The sequence below is a fragment of the Podarcis bocagei genome (assembly GCF_964188305.1).
Source record: "Podarcis bocagei genome assembly, chromosome: 1".
In the NCBI taxonomy this organism is placed as follows: domain Eukaryota; kingdom Metazoa; phylum Chordata; class Lepidosauria; order Squamata; family Lacertidae; genus Podarcis; species Podarcis bocagei.
This window is the reverse complement of record NC_138125.1, coordinates 3,740,891-3,767,282: the sequence shown is the minus strand read 5'-3', so window position 1 is coordinate 3,767,282 and position 26,392 is coordinate 3,740,891. Positions and strand designations below refer to the sequence as shown.

General features: G+C 47.7%; 2 protein-coding genes across 2 annotated transcripts in view; one reads left to right on the top strand and one right to left on the bottom strand.

Annotated features, from left to right (window-relative positions):
• The window catches only part of CDKL1 (cyclin dependent kinase like 1), a 34,079-nt gene extending 14,634 nt beyond the window's left edge, over positions 1-19,445 (top strand). The window contains exons 4-11 of the mRNA XM_081196485.1: positions 3,048-3,169; positions 8,472-8,544; positions 9,521-9,611; positions 9,856-10,056; positions 12,032-12,114; positions 12,924-12,980; positions 14,956-15,111; positions 17,270-19,445. Coding sequence (XP_081052611.1) covers positions 3,048-3,169; positions 8,472-8,544; positions 9,521-9,611; positions 9,856-10,056; positions 12,032-12,114; positions 12,924-12,980; positions 14,956-15,111; positions 17,270-17,377 — 891 coding nt within the window. The 3' untranslated portion in view covers positions 17,378-19,445. The remainder of the gene's footprint in view (positions 1-3,047; positions 3,170-8,471; positions 8,545-9,520; positions 9,612-9,855; positions 10,057-12,031; positions 12,115-12,923; positions 12,981-14,955; positions 15,112-17,269) is intronic.
• Positions 19,446-20,101: 656 nt separating this feature from the next.
• Positions 20,102-26,323, bottom strand: DMAC2L (distal membrane arm assembly component 2 like). Its single transcript, XM_081196559.1, has 5 exons — positions 26,247-26,323; positions 23,878-23,991; positions 22,412-22,620; positions 21,331-21,502; positions 20,102-20,232 (listed from the first exon to the last, which is right to left on the bottom strand). Exons 2-5 carry the CDS (start codon positions 23,982-23,984, stop codon positions 20,118-20,120), a joined length of 603 nt encoding a protein of 200 aa, XP_081052685.1. The 5' UTR covers positions 23,985-23,991; positions 26,247-26,323; the 3' UTR covers positions 20,102-20,117.
• Between the last annotated feature and the right edge of the window lie 69 nt (positions 26,324-26,392).

The following is a 26,392-nucleotide window of genomic DNA, read 5'->3' as shown; positions in this document are numbered from 1 at the left end:
TCTCCAATCAACCACACCAGACCCAAACCCAGACCCTCTCCACAGATAAATTACAGACACCATCCAGTAGCCAAACCATAGTGGCACCTCCGGATGCTGCACCCCCCTGCAATCCCTACACAGATCTGGCTGGCACAGGGCACAAAACCACAGCTCGCCCCTATACACGAAGCCAAGCCAGAGCACAACTAAGTGCAGTACAGCCATCTTCTCAGAAAAACTCTTTACAAGGTCAAGAGGTCAAGACACGAAAGCTTTAGCAACTAATCCACACCTAATGACCCTCCTAAGTGGTACTCAGAATATCACTCAAGTAATCACTCAAGATATCCCTCAAGTAATTAATGAACAAAAGAAGAAAAGGCACATTAACCTAGGAACTTCCTCTCTACCCAGAACGTTGGAGGCTATACACCACACCCCCTCAACAGTATTTATAGGAACTCAAACACTGAGATCCTGCTCTGTTCTAGTAACAAGAAGCCGAAAGCACCAGCCTGAAGATGACGAGTGAGACCTCGTCGAAACGTCGCCTAGACACCCCAACTCTTACACGGGAAGACACCCGAAGACACCAAAACCTACATTCCTGTACCCGTGAAAATCTACGAAAGCATATATATATATATATATATAATAAATATTTTCCATGGAAATGGAAGCATTTACCGTATTTTTCGCCCTATAGGACGCACTTTTCCCCCTCCAAAAATGAAGGGGAAATCTGGGTGCGTCCTATGGGGCGAATGCAGGCTTTCGCTGAAGCCTGGAGAGCGAGAGGGGTCGGTGCGCACCGACCCCTCTCACTCTCCAGGCTTCAGGAAGCTCTGCGCAACCCTCGGGAGACCGGCTGCGATGGCTGCGCAGAGCTGCCTGCAGTCCCGGGCTAAGCACAGCTCTGCGCGGCCATCGGGAGCGGGGCGCTAAGTCCCGCCCCGCTCCGGATGGCGGTGCAGAGCTGCCTGCAGTCCCGGGCTCAGCGCACTTCTCCTCATCGCCAGCCCCAGAAGCTCGGGGGACAGCGGGGAGGCAGAGCGTGCCTTCCCACTTTCCCCGACCTGGTTCTTCCAGCCCCGCACCTGGGGGGGAAATAATTTTTTTTTCTTTATTTCCCCACCAAAAAACTAGGTGCGTCCTATGGGCCGGAGCGTCCTATGGGGCGCAAAATACAGTACTTAATTCTTAGTGAGGCCTCTCAACTTCCCTATTCCTTTTTCTTCATACACTTTAAAAAATTATTCTTACACAACTCGAAGATAAGGAAAGGGAAGGGAAGGAAAGCCCTCCAGCATTTTTCTCCATCCATTTCTATGCAAAACAGCAAAACGAACTTGCTAACCCCAGCAGAAGAATGCAAATAAAGTCAATGCACAACTGACCTGCAGACTCAACCTTGCAGCTGTTTAAAGGATGGAATTAAGAAATACAGGGTTTGGGTTTAGGGTTTTGTGTGTGTATATTTGCAAGGAACGCAAGTCTGCTGAGAGAACTTCCCCTCTGCTCTGATCTTTTGTGGGGAAAGAGCTGTGGTTTGCACACTTTGCACATGCTCAGAGCTCTTTTCCCTCTCTGGGTTCTTGCTTTGACCAGGGAGCTCTGAGTTCAAGTCTCCATTTGGCCACAAAGCTGACTGGTGACCTGAGCTTGCTTGTGTTCTCTCTCTCTCTCTCTCTCTCTCTCTCTCTCTCTCTCTCTCTCTCTCTCTCTCTCAGCTACTTCACATGGTGGTTGTTAGAATAAAAAAGGGGGGACATTATTTACATTTTATTTTATTAGATTTACTTTAGTTTTCCAGCCTGCTTTTCAGGGTCTCGGCCCTCACGAAGTAGAGTGCAACGTACTTTTAAAAAAGAAAGAATTTCAAGCCATAGAGAGAGGAATACCCAGCTAATCATTATAACAACAAATAGCCGCCTATTTATTCCAGCGTGCATTTGGCTAATTTTAGTGTACTGCGCTTGTAACTGAGGTTATTATCTGTGGCTGTTATCTCATTTATTGTCTTAAGAGTGCAGCAGGAGATAGTTCCTTGGTTACGGGTTCAATCCACAGTCCTCTTAGAATAAGGTTACCAGATTTTTTTCAATGAATCCGGGGACACGTTAAATAAATAAATACATAAATACTACACTTTGGGACGTTGACGCTGCAGCGATGGTGGTGGCAGAGGGGTGGCCGCTGCCTTGACCTGAACCGCCACGTTTCCGCTTCCTCTGAGGTTTCTATCTCCTTTCTCCATGAGCCTGGGCAACCCCTGAGTTGTTGGTTCTTCAGTGGTGGTGGGTAGGAAGTGTTGCGCAGTGGTTCAGGCATGGAAGGCGGAGAAGGAGGGCCGAGAGTGGCGGTGGCGACGAGGCTCGGGCAGCGCAATGCCTCCCTTCCCATCGGAGCAGCCCCAATCCCACTCCTACTTGCGTGACACTGCCTTTCAGAGCAGCCTCATCCCAACTCCTACTTGCGTGTAAGCAGGAGGGGGCAGGGATCTCTCAGCCAGTGTGATGCCTCCCTTCCCATCAGACCAGCCCCAATCCCATTCCTACCTGCGTGCAAGCAGGAGGGGGCTGGGATCCCTCAGCTGGGCAGGGAGGCTTCACACTGCCTAACTGAGAGATCCCTGCTCCCTCCTGCTTGCATGCAAGCTCTGATAGGCAGCGTGAAGCCTCCCTTCACAGCTGAGAGATCCCTGCTCCACTCCTGCTTGCACGCAAGTAGGAGTTGGGAGGCTGCTCCTATAGGCAACATGAAGCCTTCCTTCCCAGCTGAGTTCCTGGGGTCAGGGAAGGTGGGGGCAGCCCGGAAGCTGCGTCTTTGAGCCCCCGAACCACCATCATTTGGGGACTTCCCAGCAGCTCCTGAAGCCAGCCAGAGCCAACTGCTCCGGGCTGCTGAGACTGCCGCCGCTGCGTTTCCCGGGGGCATTAGATGAAATCCGGGGACATTCCGGCGCTGGAATTTGTCCAGGGACTTATTCACAAATCCGGGGACTGTTCCCGGGAAACGGGGACATCTGGTAACCCTATCTTAGAATGCCCTCCTGTCCTTTCCAGCAACTGAAGCACCCCAACTTGGTCAACCTCTTGGAGGTTTTTCGAAGGAAGAGGAAGCTCCACCTGGTCTTTGAATACTGCGACCACACAGTCCTCCATGAGCTGGACAAGAACCCACGGGGGTAAGTAGCTAGTCCCTGGTGTGACTCCCCTGTAACCCCTCTGTCAACAAACCAGCACAAAACAAGAGTACACCATTTGGGCACCAGTTTAGAGCCAATTGGACCAGGCTGGGTTTGGGGCCCTTTACTCGTGACCCCGGTTTGAGTGGCAATCGCTCAGTTTTTTGGGGGGGGGGCAGCGTCACAAAAAGTTGGGTTTGTGGCACAAAACCAGCACAAAACTTTGGCACCTGTTTGGAGTCAACCAGACAAGATTGGATTTTGGGGCATTAACTTGCGAGCCTGTTTTTGCTTCGTCAGTTATGCGGTTGGAGGGGCAGCACGGAATGTGGAGTTCGCAGCCCCAAATGGCACAAAACTATAGCACAAAACTTTGACATCAGTTTGAGGGGGGTGCAGAACTTCGGGGTCACGCATTAATTAAGCTTCAGTGAATGCTGGGGAGAGATGATTTTGACTTACTGTTGCTGCGGTTTGGTTGTTTTAAGATAGAGTTAGGGTTAGCAGACGTCCCCGGTTCCCGGGGGCAGCCCCCAGATTTGCAAACCTGTCCCTGGACAAATTCTGTCCCCGGAATGTCCCCAGATTTGCAAATCTGTCCCCGGGAAACATGGCAGTGGCAGCCTCAGCTGCCTGGTAGCGCAGTTGGCTCTGGCTGGCTTCAGGAGCTGCACGCTGCCATGGCGCCCACCATTTTTGCTCGCCGGAAGTCCCCATATGATGTGTCTTGTGCACATATGATGTGTCTTGTGCGATCCCCTTCCCCCTTTGTTTTGACTGATCGGGGGAGGCTTGGGAGTTGCTGGCGAGCAGCCGTTGCCCAGTTTTTTTTAAAAAAACTCTGTGCATTTATGTTTCACAGGGTGCGAAAGAAGGGCTTTGCACCTATATCCAATCTGCATGTGTGCTTGGGCCCAGGGTCTTTTGCCTCACCATCCCCACTACTGACTCCCTGTTGCTACTCAGCTTCCCAAAAAAAGGGGGGGGGAAGTGTCCCAGATTCATTGGAAAAAATCTGGTAACCATATTTTAAGAACGTAAGAAGAGGCCTATTGTCTTTGTCCATGGAGTTTTCTTGGCAGGGATACTGGAGTAGCTTGCCGGTTCCTGCTCCAGGTGGATCACGTTTTATCAAAACTCTCCACCATGACCTGTTCATCTTGGGTGCCCTGCTTGGCATAGTTCATAGCGTCTCTGAGTTATTCAAGCCCCTTGGCCATGGCAAGGCAGTGATCCATGAAGGGTGCTGGAGGAGACTCTTGAGAATCCCATGGACTGCAAGAAGATCCAACCGATCCATTCTTCAGGAAATCAGCCCTGAGTGCTCCCTGGAAGGACAGATCCTGAAGCTGAGGCTCCAAGACTTTGGCCACCTCATGAGAAGAGAAGACTCCCTGGAAAAGACCCTGATGTTGGGAAAGATGGAGGGCACAAGGAGAAGGGGACGACAGAGGATGAGATGATTGGACAGTGTTCTCGAAGCTACCAGCATGAGTTTGACCAAACTGTGGGAGGCAGTGGAAGACAGGAGTGCCTGGCATGCTCTGGTCCATGGGGTCACGAAGAGTCGGACACGACTAAAGAAGAAGAAGAAGAAGAAGAAGAAGAAGAAGAAGAAGAAGAAGAAGAAGAAGAAGAAGAAGAAGAAGAAAAGGCTGCTGGATCAGTCCAGTGGCATAAGATGGAGATACTACAGCACTGTTGAACAGGCTTTCCTTTTTAAAACAGGTGATAGCCAATCACATTAATCACACTCCTGCTGAGTCACTCTGACCCAGCACTTCACAGAGTATTGCATCATCCTGTTGAAGCCTGCAGACTTACTCAGTATCCTGCGCATCCCAACAGGGTCATAGCTTGGGACACAGCACAGAGAATGAGTCAGGCCTCTTCCCAGCTTCAGACAAGGATGGTCCCCCGGCAGATTCCCTTACACCCAGGAAGACATTGTCTGCAGCCTGCCTAATATCAAGTGGCAGGGAGTTCCAAAGTGGATCATTGGCAGCCTTGTAAATGAGCAATGTTACCATTTGGAGGTGAATTGACACCTTTAGGCAGACAAAATGGAATTGCCCAGAGCTTTCATTATCATGCCTCCTTCTCTCTCTCTCTCTCTCTCTCTTTTAAGTATATCTGTATTGACTTAAAATAAATACATTTATGGGAAGACGGACAAACGAACATATAAACAAACATACAAACAAACAAACAAACAAACAAACACATAATGAAGAAGTCAAACAAACAACCACAATATAAGAAACAACAAAATTAGTATAACTAGCATCATTTATACTCCCAATACTGAAATCAGTTTTAAAACTTATAAAGAAAGAAATTAAAAATGACTTCCAATTAATCTCACTGTACTTTATCAATCAATTACCTTATACCGCACAGTTGCATATTTCTTATCTAGTCTCTTTTTATATCATGCCTCCTTCTCAACAGCATTCTTGCTCCGAGAATCAAGCAAACCACAGACTCCAGCCAAACCACAACCTGTGTTTCAGGGAGTGTGGGGTTGAGAACTGGGCCTGCCGTCTCGGGTGCTGCCATCGTGAAAAGAACTGCATTTAAATTATTTTCGTTTTAAATCTTCAGGACAGGGCAGGAAAAAAGTCCCATACATGTTGCAAATTCCTGAGATGTTGGACTGGACAAGTACAACATTTTAAAAAACAACCACCATCCTGTGGGACACATGGTTTTTGGATTCCCCATGGATGAGACCCCATCTCTGGGGGAACGGGGCCAAGGGTGGTCCTGTGAAGCGGTTGCCAGGGGGTCTCCTTCACTGCCTGCAGTATGCGGGCAATAAACCGTCTCCTAAAAGTCACACAGGGGCAGCTGCTGTGACTTTCACTGGTTCCGGCGCCTGCGAGAACCCTTTCCCCTTTCATTTGTCATTTTTATCACCCAGTTTTCCTCCGCACAATTGTTTCAGAATTGCTGATTCTGTTCACATGAAAAGTTTTAAAAGTTGTGTCAGCTTCTTCTCTGAGCTTCTGGGACCTTCTGCATTCAAAGCAAGTTTTCTGACACTAAATGCTCTGCTCAGACCTCACCTGGAGTACTGTGTCCAGTTCTGGGCACCACAATTCAAGAAGGACACTGACAAACTGGAACGTGTCCAGAGGAGGGCAACCAAAATGGTCAAAGGCCTGGAAACGATGCCTTAGGAGGAACGGCTAAGGGAGCTGGGCATGTTTAGCCTGGAGAAGAGGAGGTTAAGGGGTGATATGATAGCCATGTTGAAATATATAAAAGGATGTCACATAGAGGAGGGAGAAAGGTTGTTTTCTGCTGCTCCAGAGAAGCGGACACGGAGCAATGGATCCAAACTACAAGAAAGAAGATTCCACCTAAACATTAGGAAGAACTTCCTGACAGTAAGAGCTGTTCGGCAGTGGAATTTGCTGCCAAGGAGTGTGGTGGAGTCTCCTACTTTGGAGGTCTTTAAGCAGAGGCTTGACAACCATATGTCAGGAGTGCTCTGATGGTGTTTCCTGCTTGGCAGGGGGTTGGACTCGATGGCCCTTGTGGTCTCTTCCAACTCTATGATTCTATGAAATTACGGCCTATCTCTGTGTGTGAACAGACGATGCTGCGTTATACAAAGCCAGACTCTTTGTCCACCTAGCTCAGTGTTGTCGACTAACTTTTGCCCCAAACTTACCTGAAGAGATACCGGGGTTTTCGGTGCATAGTTAAACTTTGGAACTCACTGCCACAGGAGTCAGTCCTGGCCACTAACCTAGAAGGCTTTAAAAAAGAGAATTAGGGAAATTCATGGAGAAGAAAAAAGCTATTGATGGCTATTAGCTATGATGGCTCAGCTCAGGCTCCATACTTGGGGCAGCAATGCATTTGAATACCAGTTTCTGGAAACCGCAGGTCCTGCAGCAGGGAGTTCCAAAGGTTCGTTGCACATTGCACAAGACAGCTCTGTTTATTTCCAATGCACATGAGCACATGTTCAGTGAGTGGCTACTAGCCACAATGGCTCGGCTCTCCCTCCACAGTCAAAGGCAGCAATGGTTCCGAATACCAGATGCCGGAAACCCAGGAAGGGGAAGATGGGTCTGGTGCTTGAATCCTGCTTGTGGGTTTCCCATAATAGACATCTGGTTGGCCACTAGGAGAACAGGATGCGGGACTTGATGGGCCTGGGGCCTGATCCAGCATGGCTCATCGCAGGTATTTCAGGTTCCTGCTTAGAGGTGTTTTGTTGCTGTTGTTGTTGAGTGGGTCTGTGCATTATAATAATAATAATAATAATAATAATAATAATAATAATAATAATAATAATAATAATAATAATAATATCTTTATTGTCATTGCCCCCTTCGGGGACAACGAAATTACTTGACTGCTCCATAAAAACACTAATTAAACAATACAGTATAATACAGCAAGGGAGATTAGATGACTTTCAAAGTCCGGGCTTCCCATTCAGGGCCGACATCGCTCTGGAGAAGAAGCTGTTCTTAAGACGGCTCGTTCTTGTCTTCATCGTCCTGTATCTCCGTCCCGACGGCAAGAGCTCGAAGAGACAGTGACCAGGATGCCAAAATACTCCTTCATGGATCACTGCCTTGTCATGGCGAAGGGGCTTGAATGACTCAGAGAAGCTATGAGCTATGTCGTGCAGAGCCACCCAAGATGGACAGGTCATAGTGGAGAGTTTTGACCAAAAAGCAGAGACATCACCTTGCCAACAAAGCTCCGTATAGTTCAAGCTATGGTTTTCCCAGTAGTGATGTATGGAAGTGAGAGCTGGACCATAAAGAAGGCTGATCGGTGAAGAATGGATGCTTCTGAATTATGGTGCTTGAAGAGACTCTGGAGAGTCCCACGGACTGCAAGAAGATCCAACCTCTCCATTCTGAAGGAAATCAGCCCTGAGTGCTCACTGGAAGGACAGATCCTGAAGCTGAGGCTCCAAGACTTTGGCCACCTCATGAGAAGAGAAGACTCCCTGGAAAAGACCCTGATGTTGGGAAAGATGGAGGGTGCAAGGAGAAGGGGACGGCAGAGGATGAGATGGTTGGACGGTGTTCTCGAAGCTACCAGCATGAGTTTGACCAAACTGCGGGAGGCAGTGGAAGACAGGAGTGCCTGGCATGCTCTGGTCCAGGGGGTCACGAGGAGTCGGACACGACTAAACGACTAAACAACAAAACCCCAGTGCAGGAATACAACCTGTCACCATCCCTTCCCTTTGCTGATGGACTTGTGTCAAGCGGTTGTGGAATTTCAAGCTCTCTCCTCCTTCTCTTCTTTTTACTTCTCTTTGCAGAGTCCCGGAGCAGCTCGTGAAAAGCATCACTTGGCAGACACTCCAGGCAGTGAACTTTTGCCACAAGCACAACGTAAGTCTTGCTGTCAGCACAACCGACCTGCAATTCCATTTCCCCTACCATCTGTCCTCCCTAACCCTATTTCCTTTGGCTGCCAGTGCTGGCGTCACTCTGCAAGCGATCAGATCAGACCTCTGGCAAGAGCAGCCTGCCCACCCGCTTGCAGCCCCCTGGGGTGCGAAGGAAGGGAGAAGAAAGGGGTGGGGCCTGCTAGGGATAGGGGGAGAAAGTTGGCGCTTTGCATTTAAAGGGGGGGGGGTTACCTAAGTCACACATTCCAAAACAATTCGCAGACGGAAGCAGGTGCCCTTTGAACTTTGCACTTCTCTGAAACCTTGCAGTGTAGCCAAGTATTTTGCGGGAAATGCAGATACTAGGATAAAGCCTTCATAAAAATGCACACATTATTTTAAAAAGCATGCAAAAGTGCATTGTTTTGGGGGGGGAATTGCTTTGCAAAACTTAGCTTGTTGGACAGAATTGCTTACAAACTTGTGTATATTAGAAACCCACACTAGAATGCTGATGAATTCTCACGAGGATGGTGTTGTTGTTGTTGTTGTTTAAAACAACAACCACAAACTGTTCTGGGAATGTGGAGAACAAAACTTAAGATTCTTTGAATATTGTACACCACCTTGATATTTTATGATATGGCAGTACAGACTGCCTCTATAAATAAATACTTTTCTCATATGTTAGTTACGGGGGGGAAACTATTACAGTGTGGAATGTTTCTGTTTATTACCATTTTTCTTCCTTCCCCCTACAAATAAATGTGGGCTTTTCAACATGATGATGATGATATTATTATTATTATTATTATTATTATTATTATTAATAATAATAATAATAATAATAGGCAGGCCCAGATTGCATCAAGGGCCAGATCCTAACTGTGGCTCCCCATTTGCCACCCCCAATTTTAAATAAGGTGAAGCCTCTAGCTTTCTACTTGTGACATTGACAGCTCCTCCTTTGCTTCCAGTGCATCCACAGAGACGTGAAACCAGAGAACATCCTCATAACCAAGCATTTTGTCATCAAACTCTGTGACTTTGGCTTTGCTCGCATCCTCAGTAAGTGCCTTTATTTATTGCTACAATTTCTGTCTCTCTATCTGCTAAGCGACTGGGCATGGCTCTCCCTGCACCTACTTTTCCTATATAATCCTTGGAATGTATTAATAAAATTCAGCAAAGGAGGAATATATCAGGAAAGGGAGGAGCTCCTCTGGCGATCTTGACCCTTCCGGGGCGATTGTTGGATAGATCACCTTTCGTGTGTGATTCTGACCTCCTGCTCCCACCCTCCCTTATCCAGCTGGGCCCAGCGATTACTACACAGACTATGTGGCCACTCGGTGGTACCGGTCTCCCGAGTTGCTCGTGGGGGACACCCAGTATGGCCCCCCCGTGGACGTCTGGGCCATCGGCTGCGTCTTTGCAGAGCTGCTCTCTGGGATCCCTCTGTGGCCGGGGAAATCGGATGTGGACCAGCTTTACCTGATCAGAAGGACGTTGGGTAAGTCCTTGAGAGGTGCCAAGGAAACAGAGAGGCGTTTTTCTTGACTGCAGCTGGCTACAATCTGTCTCACTCTCCTCTCCGTGGTAATTGCCGTGGAAGGTAGTGGAACTATAGTGGAATAAAATGCAATTATGGCATTCGTTTCCATTTGCAAATGGATTTTCGCCGGAAGCAAATAACCCAGAAATGAGAACCAAACCTGCATTATATTCCACTATGGCTCCAGAAGAGGGTTTTATGGCATGCGAAAGCTCACGCGTCATGCGAAACGTAACACGGAGAGGATGGTCGTGAGTGTCAGTTTGCATTTCTTAGTGCAGAAAGTATTGATCTGATGTGTAGAGATCTTTCCTATTCTACTTAATTCAAGAGGGTTCCGGAAGCTTCTCTGTGTGAGAGAAGCAGCAGAAAGTTCATGATTGTTTGGGTTATATACCTTCAGAGAAACTGAGTACAGCTGGTTAAAAATGGTTCTCTTATCTCTTTATAAAAGTAAGGCCAGAAGGAGCCCGAGTTTCACTTTCTCTTTCTGTCTCTCTTTTCTGGCAGTATGCTGAGTGTTAAGGTTTAGACTTATCATAAGTTAAGTAATTGTAAGTTTGTTAAGTCTGCTGCAACTGGATTTCTTAGGGACAGTGCCAGTCCTGATTGTATTGGATTTGTGACCATTATGCTCATTTGCTTTCAGTAGCAGTAAAAGCTCTGCTGGATGAAATTGCCTCTGGTCTATTTTGGGGGAATCCTGCAATATGTTCAAGTTTTTACTCTGCTAACTATACAGTGAAATCTACTCTGGATCACTATTGAGTAGACTTCCATTGACAGTGGGCCTGAAATACACTGCCATGGGAATGCAGCCTGAGGTGTCCCCCGCGTGGCCCATTTGGAATATCTCCTGCACAACCCCCACTATAAGGCACAGGACTTGCACGCTGTTTTGAGAGAGACAGGTTGGCCAGGGAGAAGACTGCTGGAAAGGGTGCATGGAAGTGTAAGACAACCATGGAAGATGGAGAACCCAGCCTCCTTCCCTCTTCAGCAGGCTGCCAAGGCCTTCTTTGTGATCACTGCCTTAGCATTTGGGTTTTCACAGTGCAGGCTAATGTGGGAATTGAGTTGGGGATCTGAGGTGGCTTCTTCCACCCAAGGACATCAGCACAGCAATGGGGAGGAGTTGTGGTGGACCGTGTGGCCACCCACTCTCCTCCGTGGGTGGGGGACGTAGTCCCGTGTTGCCCGGGGGATCTTGGCCACGTCAGCAACCGGCCAGCCAATCAGCTGGCCGGGGGCGTGGCCAGGGCCATTTAATCAGAGGCGCGAGCTGGAGGCCTTGTTCTTTGGCTCGCTTCCTCAATCTCCCACCCTCCTTCCCTATTTTGCAGGTTTTAGTCATTGGCCTTGCTATGGACCTTGGTTGGTCGCCATTGAGGGGCCTGGTACGAATTTTTCCACTTGGCAAATTGGCACAGTCCATTTGGATTTCGCCTACCTCATAGCAATGGTCACAACTTTGCTAGGGTCGTGGTTAGGCATTGTTTGACCTTGTGATGGGGAGGGGAGGTGTGGCCATCACCTGCCCCTCCAAGCTGAAGAGTATTCCGTTAAAGGAATCCGGGGGTGTGGATCTTGTCCGAAGCCCTGTTGGGGGCTAGGGCCTTGACACGACCCCGATGGGCACACCAGGGGGAGCTCGAGTTGGTCTGCATCGACGGGGCTCCCCCTTCCGGTGGTTTACCCTTACCGGACTCCCTGCACATCGGGCAGGAGTCAGATATAGTCGGGTCCATTCAATGCCTAAGCCAATGCCGCTCACATTCTGTAATCAATAAAGCTGTGGCCAAAATTTGCCCAATAACATTAATTCGATATTTGTGTCCTTGTGTGTGTTAGTGCCACACTAAAAGACTGAGATATTACAAATGCAGAACAAATGCGGATTTAAGTGTGCTTCTCCTTTCCTTCTTCTCCAAAGGGGACCTCATTCCCCGGCACCAGCAAGTCTTCAGCACAAACCAGTTCTTCAGCGGGGTGAGAGTTCCAGACCCAGAAAGCATGGTGAGAAAGCCCCCCCCCCCGCCTTGCACAAGTCCTGTTGCAAACAAGACACAGGAGGCTCCTCCGCTTCCTAGGTTTTTAAGGCCTTTTTGCGTTTCCAGGCAAAGGATTGCTTTTTTGTTTTCGGCTGCTTGGAGATGAGGCCCATTGTCTGGGAACTAGCGACCAGCTCAATGGAATGGCTGGCTCCTGGACGTGGCTTCGGAGACACGTAGACGCTGGCAATTGGGACATCTGCGCCCGCATTTCAGTGGTTGGGAGGGAAGGATCACTCTTGGAAACGGAGAAGGAAATTGAAGGTCTCCAGGTCCAAAGCGGCAAGATGGGCGCGTCTGCTTTCTGACCTGTCCAGGGAGCGAGTTCTTCTTCAAATATAGAACTATAGCCGCTCTGAGCCCGGCTTTGGCTGGGGAGGGCGGGATATAAATAAAGTTATTATTACCATATTTTTCGCTCTATAAGACGCACCAGTCGACAAGATGCACCTAGTTTTTGGAGGAGGAAAACAAGAAAAAAAATATATCTGAATCTCAGAAGCCAGAACAGCAAGAGGGATCGCTGCGCAGTGAAAGCAGCAGTCCCTCTTGCTGTTCTGGCTTCTGGGATAGCTGTGCAGCCTGCATTCGCTCCATAAGACGCACACACGTTTCCCCTTACTTTTTAGGAGGGAAAAAGTGAGTCTTATAGAGCAAAAAATACAGTATTATTATTATTATTCAGGTTTTTTGAAGTGGGGAAAAAAAACATGAAAGGGGGGAGGGAACGTCTAAGCCAATGATGCTCATTATTTTGTCCTCCTTTCCCCCCAGGAGCTTCTAGAAATGAAATTCCCAGGCATTTCCTACTCGGCTCTTGGACTCATGAAGGTGAGCACATACCGTGGTTTTTTGAGGCTGGGCCAGGCTTCTACAGGCTGCTCTGCATACAGAAAGTCCCAGATTCCGTCCCCAACAGCAGGACGAGATTTCAGGCTTACCATCCACATTAAAATGCACTAGCATTTTGAGACGGCTCTTTTGCCTTCATACCTGCTTAACCTTCTTTACCGAAACCCGGTTTAGCAAGTTTAACCATCCATTTCCATTTCATTTGCCTAACGCTCATTGGAGAGGGCCATTTGGAACTCGCTGCTTTGCACGCCAGTTCCGCTGCCAGCTTGCAATTAAGTTGATGATTGACCAAGCCCTCGGCAGCCTTTTTCCCATTTCTTTTTTATATAAGCAAACCAGGAAAGGGGAGTAAACAGGTGGAACTTGCAACGAAGCATTCACAGAGCGGAGTGTTTCTGCTCGGCCGCTCCATTTCAATCATCTCCCAATTTCCGTCTCCCTTCTCCCCCAAAGTCAGCTCACATTCTATGCCCACTAAGTACTGCTGGGTTCGATGTTTTTTTGTGAACCCATGGGCTGTTTCCCTCCCCTTTTTTTGTCAGCTCTGCAAACCTCTGCAAGCCTTCCGAATAAAAAAATGTACAGTGGTGCCTCTCAAGACGAAAAGAATCCGTTCTGTGATTCTCTTCGTCTAGCGGTTTTTTCGTCTTGTGAAGCAAGCCCATTGACGGATTAGCGCTATTAGAGCTATTAGTGGCTTTTAGCGGCTTATCTGCTGATCGGATCAGCTGATAAGCGGCTTAGCGGATTAGAAAAAGGGGGTAGAAAGGGGGGGAAAACCAACAGGAACTCGCAAGACATTGTCGTCTTGCGAAGCAAGCCCATAGGAAATTTGTTTTGCGAAGCACCTCCAAAATGGAAAACTCTTTCGTCTAGCGAGTTTTCTGTCTTGCGAGGCATTCGTCTTGCGGGGCACCACTGTAAGGTTATATATATATATATATATATATATATATATATATATATATATATATATAATGTTCATAACTGCATATCTAAACCACATGTCTGAAACCCCACAGAAAAAGTCCTGAAACCATTTTATCCCTCCCAAATTGACCTCATATATTTCTCTGCAAGGTCGAAGGAAAATGGAAAAGGCTCCCCATTGTCTTTTCGTTCACAAATCCTGTCTCATGGGTATGTCTGTGTATGAATAGGGTGTGAGCCCGTGACCTGGCTCAGGAACTAAGTATTTGTCATTACAAAAGACTGGCCAGGCTCCCCAGGGTATCCAGTCAAGTGACCATTAACAGGTAAAATGCCAGAAAGGAGATAAACAATGCACTCAGATTTCTGCTGTAGACCACCTTTTCTGTGATGTAGGTATGATGTATCTGGGGGGTGGTCTTGGGCTACACCCCTTCTGTGATGTATGTATGATGTTTCTGGGGGTGGTCTTGGACTCCAAGGCGGGCAATTTAAAATATCTATATAAGGGCGGGCACACCTGGGTTCTGGGTCCTCTCCCTTTTCCTGCTTCTGAAGGAGGCACCCTGTTGCAACAGTTCAATAAAGATCAAGCTCACGAGCTGCTTTGCTTCTCAATATTCTCTGGTTGGCCTCTGTTATTTTCTCTGACCGATGGAGAACCTACAAAAGACTCTATAAGGGCTCTTGTGTCCCCCATAAGGGAAGAAGGGCAGATTTTTGTTTATTACATCATTGTGGCATCTGGTTGGCTAAGGTGAGATCAGGATTTCAGGTGGTGGGCCACCGGTCTGACCCTGCAAGGCTGTTCTTACGTTCTTAACATAAGAAGCTGCCTTATATTGGGAGATGTGATTAGTCCATCTGCCTCAGCAATGCCTGGGACTTCAGGCAGCCGACATTCCCAGGCCGGAATTGAACCCAGAACCTTCTGTGCAGGGAAGCAGGCACTGTTGCCACTGAGCCACGCTTGGTTTGTGTCTGCATCCTCCAGACTCTTTGCTTTTTTCCCTTATCACAGGGCTGCCTCCACATGGATCCTGCGGAAAGGCTTACTTGTGAGCAACTCCTGCAGCACCCCTACTTTGACAGCGTCCGAGAGGTTGAGCTGGGGAGGGAACGAGAGAGATCCCTCACGCGGAAGCCAAACCGGCCCACGCGGAAGCACATCCCTGGGGTAAGAGGCTGCTCAGATATTTCAGGGGTCTCAGCGATCAAATTGCACGACGGCCAGGAACACCCTCCTGTTGCAGGCCACCCCAGTCCCTGCGGAGCCCTGCACAGGATCCCCAGATGTCTTGACCCTCAGCTCCATCTGGTATGCAGGATGAGACCCTCCCTGCCCGCAGACTGTCTCACCAGAGTGGTGCATGCTCTGGTTATCTCCCACTTGGACTACTGCAATGCGCTCTATGTGGGGCTCCCTTTGAAGGTGACCCGGAAACTGCAATTAATCCAGAATGCGGCAGCCAGACTGGTGACTGGGAGTGGCCGCCGAGACCACATAACACCGGTCTTGAAAAACCAGCATTGGCTCCCAGTACGTTTCCGAGCACAATTCAAAGTGTTGGTGCTGACCTTTAAATCCCTAAACGGCCTTGGTCCAGTATATCTGAAGGAGCGTCTCCACCCCCATCGTTCTACCCGGACAGTCAGGTCCAGTGCTGAGGGCCTTCTGGCAGTTCCCTCACTGCGAGAAGCCAAGTTACAGGGAACCAGGCAGAGGGCCTTCTCGGTGGTGGCGCCCGCCCTGTGGAACGCCCTCCCACCAGATGTCAAAGAAATAAACAACTATCTGACGTTTAGAAGACATCTGAAGGCAGCCCTGTTTAGGGAAGTTTTTAATGGCTGACGTTTTAATGCATTTTTAATTTTTTGTTGGAAGCTGCCCAGAGTGGCTGGGGAAACTCAGCCAGATGGGCAGGGTATAAATTATTATTATTATTATTATTATTATTATTATTATTATTAGGGGCTGTGCTCCTTTGGAGAATTGAAGACATGGAGGTTTCTTAATGGCCGTAGCTTGGCCAGGTCCTTTTGCACAGGATAGCCCTGGAATTCCTCTGCAGCTGGCATTTCTCCCTTCATATCCCAAATACTCAAAATCTGCAATTTGTTAATTTCTAGGGTTTAGGGGGGTCCCAGCCTCAAAACTATAGTGATACTTTTACTGGCATGGGTGGTGCCAGAGGTCAGCAGGACTGGGTCTAGACTAGATGACCCTTGTGGTATGTTCCAATCCTACGATTCTCATTTACAAACTTGGGGCCCGGATCCCGCAGGGATTGCCTGAACCCTTCTATCCCAGCTTGATCCATGAGATCTTCTACAGGAGCTCCTTCGTTCATTCCCCACGTTGGTGAGGCTCATTTCACAACAACAATAAACGGAGCCTTTAGTTATTGACCCAGTCCTGTGGAACTCCCTGCCAACAACAGAGACTCAGGGGAGGACAGTTCAGGGGCCAGGAGAAAGCAATCTTCAAACAAGCCTTTGGCTGATTAAACAACGTATGGCCTTTTAAATGTGTCTTGGAAGCTATCGCTTCCGTGATATTATGCTATGTACAGTGGTGCCCCGCAAGTCGAATGCCTCGCAAGACGGAAAACTCGCTAGACGAAAGAGTTTTCCGTTTTGGAGGTGCTTCGCAAAACGAATTTCCTATGGGCATGCTTTGCAAGACGAAAATGTCTTGCGAGTTCCTGCGGGGTTTTTTTCCCTCCCCCCTTTTTTCTAAGCTGCTAAGCCGCTTATCAGCTGATCCGATCAGCAGATAAGCCGCTAAAAGCCACTAATAGTGCTAATTCGCTAATCCGTCAATGGGCTTGCTTCGCAAGACGAAAAAACCGCTAGACGAAGAGAATCACAGAACGGATTCTTTTCGTCTTGCGAGGCACCACTGTATCTTGTGCTTTTAAGTTGTAAGCTAGCCTGTGATCTCCAAATGAACATACATTTTTATTATTAAGCAGGTGTCTTCTGTGCCAAACGTTGAACACCTACTGGAAATTTTTCTGTTTTGTCAGGCCTGTGTTTAATAACGCATCTTTCTACAATAATGCATCTTGCCACCTTTTTAGCTATATGGTTTTATTGAATGGTTCCTATTGTCGTAAACCACTTTGATTTTTTTATGTATAGTGGTATACAGATATTTTTCTTTAAAAAATAAATAAATTCAAAACCAGCACCACCAAAAAAGGGTGGATCCAGCCCCCAGCTGCCCGTTCCCCTTTGTGTCATTTTCAGAACAGTTTGCATTGTTGTCCTTTGCTAAACTGAAAGGTGGGTGGTCAACTGCCTGCAAGTTACTCTTTATTCTCTCTTCTTAGTTACAGTACCTGCCTCAGTTAACCAGCAGCAACATTCTACCTGCTTTGGATAACAAGAAGTACTATTGCAGCACAAGGAAACTGAACTACCGCTTCCCAAACATCTAAAAAAAAAATTTAAGTGTGGGTGTCATGGCTAAGCCGGATTTACTGCGGACAGCCTCAGCGCATTCCCAGCCTTGAAGTGAGCTTGAACGGAGAAAGGGGATACTATTCTGTTGGTGCACAATGGAGCGAGCCGTGAAATTACCGTGTTAAGAATGGCAAAGCTTTAGAAAGAAAATCTCTGCTCCGAGAGACAAGAGAGTCAGCTGAAGGTCTGGAACTTCTTGTGACTCGGCAGAAAATGCATCTATTTAGGACTTTCGGGGGTGGGTTGGGGGCAGGATAATTGTGATTGCATCCGTTTGCGGTTCTCAAGAGCTCATCATGTGTACTGTGTGGGGGGCGGAAAACTCTGCTGCCTGTTTGGGAGCAGATGGGAGTGGAAGTGGGGGGCAGGGGGTGGGATCCAGCTATGCCAAATACATTTAATTCACAAAATCCCATGGTGTCAAAGGAGGGAGAACTTCCGTTCTCATGTGTATTTGTAGTTAATAGCACAGGCTGGTTGATCCTGCAAAATGCAGTCAAAGATGCAAAGAGCTCCGATTCTGTGAAATCTTGCATCACAGATCTCCCAGCAGGGTGGTTAGAAATCAACGTCTTTCCTCTGCTTTTAAACGTGTAAATTTCTGTTTGTCTCTTTGAATGATACTTCCTAAAAATAATAATAACCTGGGTTTAAGTGAAACCTCCATGGAATAAGCAAGCATGTTTGCCGAAATATAGGACTCGGTTGCAAGAGATGGAGACACGTTATCGCACATTAATAGGACCGGGGGGGGGGGGGGAACCCTGACTTTCGGATTCTATAGTTAGAAATTATACAATTAGTCATGCTTGTATTTATTATTGTGAGTTTCCTGCTGGACCCTAGAGATGCTCTGTTGCCCACATGGTGATCCGACACTCCCAATGTTATGCCCTTCAACTAACTTTGCCCTGCAAATCCTTCAGTTCTTGGAGTGTCTGGTACTGTGCAGACCCAAGCAGAATGTGGCCCTTCCATTTTCCATCTCCTGGAGAAACACTGCTTTTCCCAGTCCTTGCTGCAGAAACTATGATGGATACACAGTGGCCCTCTGGACGTTCAGAAACTCCCATTTCCCATCAGCTCTACGCAGACTGGCCAACAGCTGGGGGTCTTGGCAGTTGTGGCCCCAACATCTGGCGAGCCACAGATTTTACCATCCCAGCTGCATGCTTACTTGGAAAGCCCTACTTTGTTATTTCTTTAGTATCCTTGAATGGAGAAGAAGCAACAACAAAAAAGAAATCTGACTGTGAATAGACACAATTTTGGGCTGTATAGCCAAAGGTTTTTGGATTACGCTCCTGGGTTTCACGAAGGTTCTCTGTGTGGTTGTGTTATAATATAATTGTTATAGCAACCAGGTATCACGTATGCTGGTTCAGGGAACAAATGCAAAATTCTGTTTTGCTGGTGATCTAGATCAAGGGTCAGCGAACTTTTTCAGCAGGGGGCCGGTCCACTGTCCCTCAGACCTTGTGGGGGGCCAGACTATATTTTGAAAAAAATAATAATGAATGAATTCCTATGCCCCACAAATAACCCAGAGATCCATTTTAAATAAAAGCACACATTCTACTCATGTAAAAACACACTGATTCCCGGACCGTCCGTGGGCCGGATTGGGCTGCATCCGGCCCCCGGGCCTTAGGTTGCCTACCCCTGATCTAGATTCATTTGAATGGATGGGTGGAATTCACCTTCTCCTTCAGGCTTCGCTCCTGCCTCATCTGCAAAAGGCAGACTGTGATTAGGGGGTTTCTTCTTCCAGGGCTGTGGTCGTGCGTAAGGAGAGTGTCATGGCTGTCTTGGCAACGACACCCTCTCCAACAGACAGGTCCAGCTGGAAGAAATGTGTACCTATGTGTTGTGCTTGCAAGATCAGCCCTCTGCAAAATCCGCTGGTTATCGGAGCTGCTCCACAGAAGCTGTAGCCAAGTTTTGCTATGCCATGTTTCTGGCAAACGACTACCAGATTTTGCCTGGTATAAACCAATGTCTGTAACGCTTGCGTAGGAAACAGTAAACTGCATATTACTCTGAGTTGTTTCTAGTTCATTTCCACCCCACCTACCCTGCTGACATTACTCTGTAAATTGCCATAACCGCCATAATCTCCTTGATGATGTGAGAGCATCAAAGCAAATATTTTTGGTTTGTCTAAGCCAGGCATAGCCAAACTTGGCCCTCCAGATGTTTTGGGACTACAATTCCCATCATCCCTGACCACTGGTCCTGTTAGCTGCGGATGATGGGAGTTGTGGTCCCAAAACATCTGGAGTGCCAAGTTTGGCCATGCCTGGAAGCAGAAGGGGACAGGGGGTTAAGATGACTTTGTACTTAAAAAAATCTCTGGAAGAAGTACAGAGTTCTCTGCAGGAATCTAATTGACCTTAGATTGCCCAAACCTCCAGGATTTAGCACCCAAAGTTAACATATTCAACAACAAAAGAGCTCTTCAGAAAGTGGCCCAGGGTGTTGTAGCCTTGCTTTATGGAAGTGGGGGGGGGGGGCAGTAGCTTAAGGACAGATCACATGCCTAGCATTGACCAAGCTGTAGCATCACCTGTTAAGGAATTCCCAAAAGCAGAGGCCTCCCTTGAGAGGCTGGAGAGCGGAGACTCTGCAGAGACAGCAGTGGGCTGAGCAATTCTCTACCTCCACAACTTTCACAGGTTTAAAAAGACTATGAGGCCCAATGAGGTGGCAGTGCCTTTAATCCAAGTCCAGTTCTAGCTGCAAGCCTGGCATTGATTGCCGGAGGGTCTGAGCAGTGGCTTCCTTCTCTTTTATCCCAGGTAGGTCGCTCAAAAACAAATATTCCAGATTACTGTAAAGAAGAAGAGGAAATATTTAATTTAGCAAAAGCTGCTGACTGCACTGGAAGACAGGCACACATTAAGCCCGCTATTCACAGATGCCCTTTATTTTCATCCAACCAAATTTATATACTGCTTGATTGTAACATAACCTCCAAGTCTGTGGTTCTCAAAGGGTGCGGCAGGAGAGGGTGGCAAGTGTGGTGGGAAAGTTCAAGGACAATCAAAGAAGCATTTTAACATTTTAGCGTAGCGCAGGACCAAAATGTTTTTTTTTATTTGCAGAATATTGATAGACATCTTTTCAAAACGTGAGCAAGAGCATCACGTGGCCCCGACAAAAATCCTAGTTGCGTTTTCCAACGCTAATTTAAACATTGATGCGGCAGGAGCAAATTTTTACTCTGCAAGTGTGTCTCCCTTGTCCCCTCCAACAATTTGGCTTGGGGGAAAACGCCTTTCATGGTAGCCAAAGGAAGGAATCTTTGGAGCCTAACTGCAGCAGAGCTCCTGTAAGTCACCCATATTTTCCATTGGTGGTTGTGAGAACTGTGTCCAGTTCTGGGCACCACAATTCAAGAAGGACACTGACAAACTGGAACGTGTCCAGAGGAGGGCAACCAAAATGGTCAAAGGCCTGGAAACGATGCCTTATGAGGAACGGCTAAGGGAGCTGGGCATGTTTAGCCTGGAGAAGAGGAGGTTAAGGGGTGATATGATAGCCATGTTCAACTATATAAAAGGATGTCACATAGAGGAGGGAGAAAGGTTGTTTTCTGCTGCTCCAGAGAAGCGGACACGGAGCAATGGATCCAAACTACAAGAAAGAAGATTCCACCTAAACATTAGGAAGAACTTCCTGACAGTAAGAGCTGTTCGACAGTGGAATTTGCTGCCAAGGAATGTAGTGGAGTCTCCTACTTTGGAGGTCTTTAAGCAGAGGCTTGACAACCATATGTCAGGAGTGCTCTGATGGTGTTTCCTGCTTGGCAGGGGGTTGGACTCGATGGCCCTTGTAGTCTCTTCCAACTCTATGATTCTATGATTCATGATGCAGCAAACACGCTTGCAGTGTGAAATGCAGGGCTGCCCTTGGCGGCTTTGCATACCTGAGCTTATGCAGCGCAATGATGCCTTTGTCTGTGACATTCCCGCAAGAAATGATCCACAGGCGCAGGAGGCTTCTCTGCAGGTTGGGCGTCTGGCTCAGCCGCTGCAAGCACTCGTCGTAGATGTACATGCACTTGCAAAGCCGGATTTCCTCCACGTGCTCCAGGCCGTCTGAAACAGGCAGAACGTCAAGGAGGGGGACTTGCAACACACAACCGGCCTGAAGATCTACAGTTTTTGCCCATGCAAGTGATAAAATCTCCTTGTGGAGACTTCCCCACCTGAGAAAGGGCTGGGTCTATGTTCCACAGTGCGACCTGTATAAGCAGGCAATGATCTAAACCAGATTTCAACAACCTTTTTGGACCAGTTGTGTACATTTCAGATTTTGTGAGTGCTGGTGGACAGGGGTGTGTGGCATATTGGGAATATTGATGGACCAAGCTGGTTAGAGCCAGTGTGGTGTAGTGGTTAAGAGTGGTGGACTCGTAATCTGGTGAACTAGGTTCACTTCCCTGCTCCTCCACATGGAGCTGCTGGGTGACCTTGGGCCAGTCACACTTCTTTGAAGTCTCTCAGCCCCACTCACCTCACAGAGTGTTTGTTGTGGGAGAGGAAGGGAAAGGAGAATGTTAGCCGCTTTGAGACTCTTTTGGGTAGTGATAAAGCGGGATATCAAAGCCAAACTCTTAGTGTTTCAGCTAAAAGGTAAAGGTAAAGGGACCCTTGACCGTTAGGTCCAGTCGCCGACGACTCTGGGGTTGCGGCACTCATCTCGCTTTATTGGCTGAGGGAGTCGGTGTACAGCTTCCGGGTCATGTGGCCAGCATGACTGAGCTGCTTCTGGCGAACCAGAGCAGCGCACGGAAATGCTGTTTACCTTCCCGCCAGAGCGGTACCTATTTATCTACTTGCACTTTGACGTGCTTTCAAACTGCCAGGTTGGCAGGAGCAGGGACTGAGGAATGGGAGCTCACCCCGTCACGGGGATTTGAGCTGCTGACCTTCTGATTGGCAAGTCCTAGGCTCTGTGGTTTAACCCACAGCGCCACCCGCGTCCCTAGTGTTTCAGCTACTTACCCAAATAATCGAATCCCTTGGCCATGATGCAAGATTCTGTGGCATTAATTGACTGTATCTTATATTTCCCTAATGGTCCCGAAGGGAGTGCGTTGTAATCTTGCTGCCATTTGTCCAAGCCTTGGTAACGCACAAGTGCCCCGCACCGAAGGAGCCATTCCGAAGCGGCTCTGTCTGGGCCCACGGCCTGGATCCGTTCATAGTCCACCCTGTAAACGAGGAGGAACAGCTAGTTTTAAGGAGAGTTTTGTTTTTATTTTGCAATCCTCTTTTAAAGGCATTCAGGTTGGGTGGCCATTAGCACCTCTTGTGGGAGTGAGTGCCACAGGTTAACAGTGCGCTGGGTGACCCCTTACCTGCTCTGCCTTCTGTTATTGGGCCCTGCTAGGCCTATGTAATGTAAATAAGTGTAAAATGATTCAAGTCAGGGCAAGCAATAATTTCACATATATGCTTTTGGGGTCTGAACTGGCAAGTGACCTGGGGTTTGTAGTAGACAGCTCAATGAATATGTCAACTCAGTGTGTGGCAGCCGTAAAAAAAGACCATTCCATGCCTAGTGATCATTAAAGGTAAAGGACCCCTGGATGTTTAAGTCCAGTCAAAGGCAACTATGGGGTTGCGATGCTCATCTTGCTTTCAGGCCAAGGGAGCCGGTGTCTGTCCGCAGACAGCTTTCCGGGTCATGTGGCCAGCAGGACTAAACCGCTACTGGCGCAACAGGACACTGTGACAGAAACCAGAGTGCACGGAAATGCTGTTTACCTTCCCACCACAGTGGGACCTATTTATCTACTCGCGCTGGTGTGCTTTTGAACTGCTAGGTTGGCAGGAGCTGGGACAGAGCAACGGGAGCTCACCACCATCACGTGGATTTGAACTGCCGACCTTCTGATTGGCAAGCCCAAGAGGCTCAGTGGTTTAGACCACAGCACCACCCACATCCCTGTCTAGGGATCATTAAGCAAGGAATTGAAAATAAAACTGCTGGCATCTTAATGTTTGGAATACTGTGCAAAGTTCCGATTGCCTCACCTCAAAAAGGATATTGTAGAGTTAGAAACATTTCAGGAAAGGGTGAGCAAAATGATTAAGGGGGTGGAGGGACTCCCCTATGGAAAGGCTGCAGCGTTTGGGGGTTTTCAGTTAAGAGAAAATGCAAGAAAGGAGTCACACGATGGAAGTTTACAAAATTATGCGTGGCACGGGGAAAGCAGACGGAGAAAAGTTTTTCGCCTTCTCCCTCAGTGCTAGAACTCGGGGGCATTCAATGAAGCTAAATGCTGGAAGACCCAGGACAGGCAAAAGAAAGGGCTTCTTCACACGGCACGTGGTTAATCTTTGGAACTCCCTGCCACAGTAGGCAGCGACGGCCACCAACCTAGAGGGCTTTAAAAGACAAATGGGTTTCAATTCACAGTGCCCTTTGTGGGAGCTGATTTAGTTGTTCTGGCCAGCACACTTACTTGTTGAAAACAGCATTAAGCCATCCCCAAAAACTCCTGCCTGTATCCCAGGAGGGCTGCCTCTTTAATAAGCCCGTCCGACGTGTCAAAGCTCCAATCAGCATCATTCAGCTTCTGAAAAAGACACAGCAGCGGTTTAGCGGATTCCCGCACAAAGAACACACAACATTTGTTGGCAGGTATAAGAGTTACAAATAAAGACGATCTATTAAGGGATATAAAATGCTAATAATAATGATCTTCAGCATTTGTATAACTCGTTTCAAGGATTCAAAAAATTCATAGGTTGTCTCGCTAAATGCTTAGAACAGGTTTGTGCGACAATATAACAACTGGTAGTCTTTAATATGCCACAAAACAGTACTTTTTGCAGCTGAACTGAGGTTTCCTACGTTGACTAGATCCAGATTAAAATTTAGGCCCAATGACATCAGTGGCGCCATGGGCATAGCCAGGATTTTTGTTTGGGGGGGGGGCAGAACCACGGTTTTCTATGTATTTTTATTGATTTTATTTATGGGGGGGCAGCTGCCTTTCCCTGCCCCCTCCCCTTGGCCCATGTGTGGGGGACGCTTGCAATGACTTAATCTCACCGGTCTCAAAGGGAACTAGTTGCAATTTGCTAGGTATGGATTTACCCTTTGGGTCCCTTCCAATTCTACCATCCTATATGACTCCAGGCAAAGGATCCCTGCTGCCCTGAAAGGGGATGGACTAGACTGACTCTCGTGGTCCCTCCCAGCTCTACCATGCCATGCAGACCAGTGCCGGATTTAGGTTTGGTGCGGCCCTAAGCTACTGAAGGTAACAGGACCCTTTATATATCCAGCTGTCCTTCGCCAACAACAAATTGCCGCTGTTTTTTTGTTTGTTGAATATATGCTATATGGTAATTTATGGACCTAATAGGTATCTAAAGCCATTTGCTACAGCTTGTTTTTTAGCTTATACGTAAACCCAGCACTGAAATGCAGACAGACTGGTAACAGCAAACAAAGACGTTTCTGAACGCATGTCGCTTTGCAAGATGCAAGTCGCTTTGGGCTGCCTTGGGCAAGACAAAATAGCAATAGCAATAATAATATGATGGTGGTGGTGGACATGTCCTGGGAAAAGAGGACACATAGCAGCAGCAACAGCAGCAACTTGCATAAACAACAATTTGCATAAACGACGTTTCTGAACCCAGGTCACTTTGCAAGATGTAGGTCGCTTTGGGCTGCCTTGGGCAAGACAAAATAGCAATAAGAAGGAGGAGGAGGAGGAGGAGGAGGAGGTGGTGGTGGTGGTGCAGCACATGTCCTGGAAAAATAGGACTTATAGCAGTAGCAGCAGGAACAACAACAAGTTGCATAAACAACAACAATTTGCATAAACAATGTTTCTGAACGCAGGTCGCTTTGCAAGATGCAAGTCGCTTTGGGCTGCCTTGGGCAAGACAAAATAGAAATAGCAATAGCAATAATAATAATAATAATAATAATAATAATAATAATAATAATAATAAGGTGGTGGACGTGTCCTGGGAAAAGAGGACATATAGCAGCAGCAACAGCAGAAACAACAACAACTTGCATAAACAAAAACAACAATTTGCATAAAAGACGTTTCTGAACGCAGGTCGCTTTGCAAGATGCAAGTTACTTTGGGCTGCCTTGGGCAAGACAAAATAGAAATAGCAATAGCAATAATAACAGGATGATGGTGGTGGACATGTCTTGGGAAAAGAGGACATATAGCAACAGCAACAACAACAACTTGCATAAACAACAACCATTTGCATAGACGACATTTCTGAACCCAGGTCGCTTTGCCAGATGCAAGTCGCTTTGGGCTGCCTTGGGCAAGACAAAATAGCAATAGCAATAATAACAGGATGGTGGTGGTGGACGTGTCCTGGGAAAAGAGGACATATAGCAGCAGCAACAACACCAACAATTTGCATAAACGACGTTTCTGAACCCAGGTCTTTTTGCAAGATGCAAGTCGCTTTGAACTGCCTTGGGCAAGACAAAATAGCAGCAATAATAATAATAATAATAATAATAATAATAATAATAATAATAATAATAATAATAAGGTGGTGGGCGTGTCCTGGGAAAAGAAGGCATATGGCAGCAGCAACAGCAGAAACAACAACAACTTGCATAAACAACAACAACAACTTGCATAAACAAGTTGTCGCTTTGCAAGATGCAAGTCGCTTTGGGCTGCCTTGGGCAAGACAAAATAGCAATAGCAATAATAATAATAATAATATGATGGTGGTGGGCGTGTCCTGGGAAAAGAGGACATATAGAAACAGCAGCAGCAGCAACAACAACTTGCATCAACAGCCCCCATTTGCATCACGAGCAGCCCCCACTTGCCTGCTCGCCTCCCCCCGGAGCCCCCGGGCGCCTCCTTCTTCCTTCCCGGCGCTGCAGGCCCTGGTGTCGGGGCGAGGCGGAGGCGGCGGCGGCGGCGTGGGGCCGGGCGGGCCTGGCTCCTCCTGGGGGCGGCGCCTGGCCGGGAG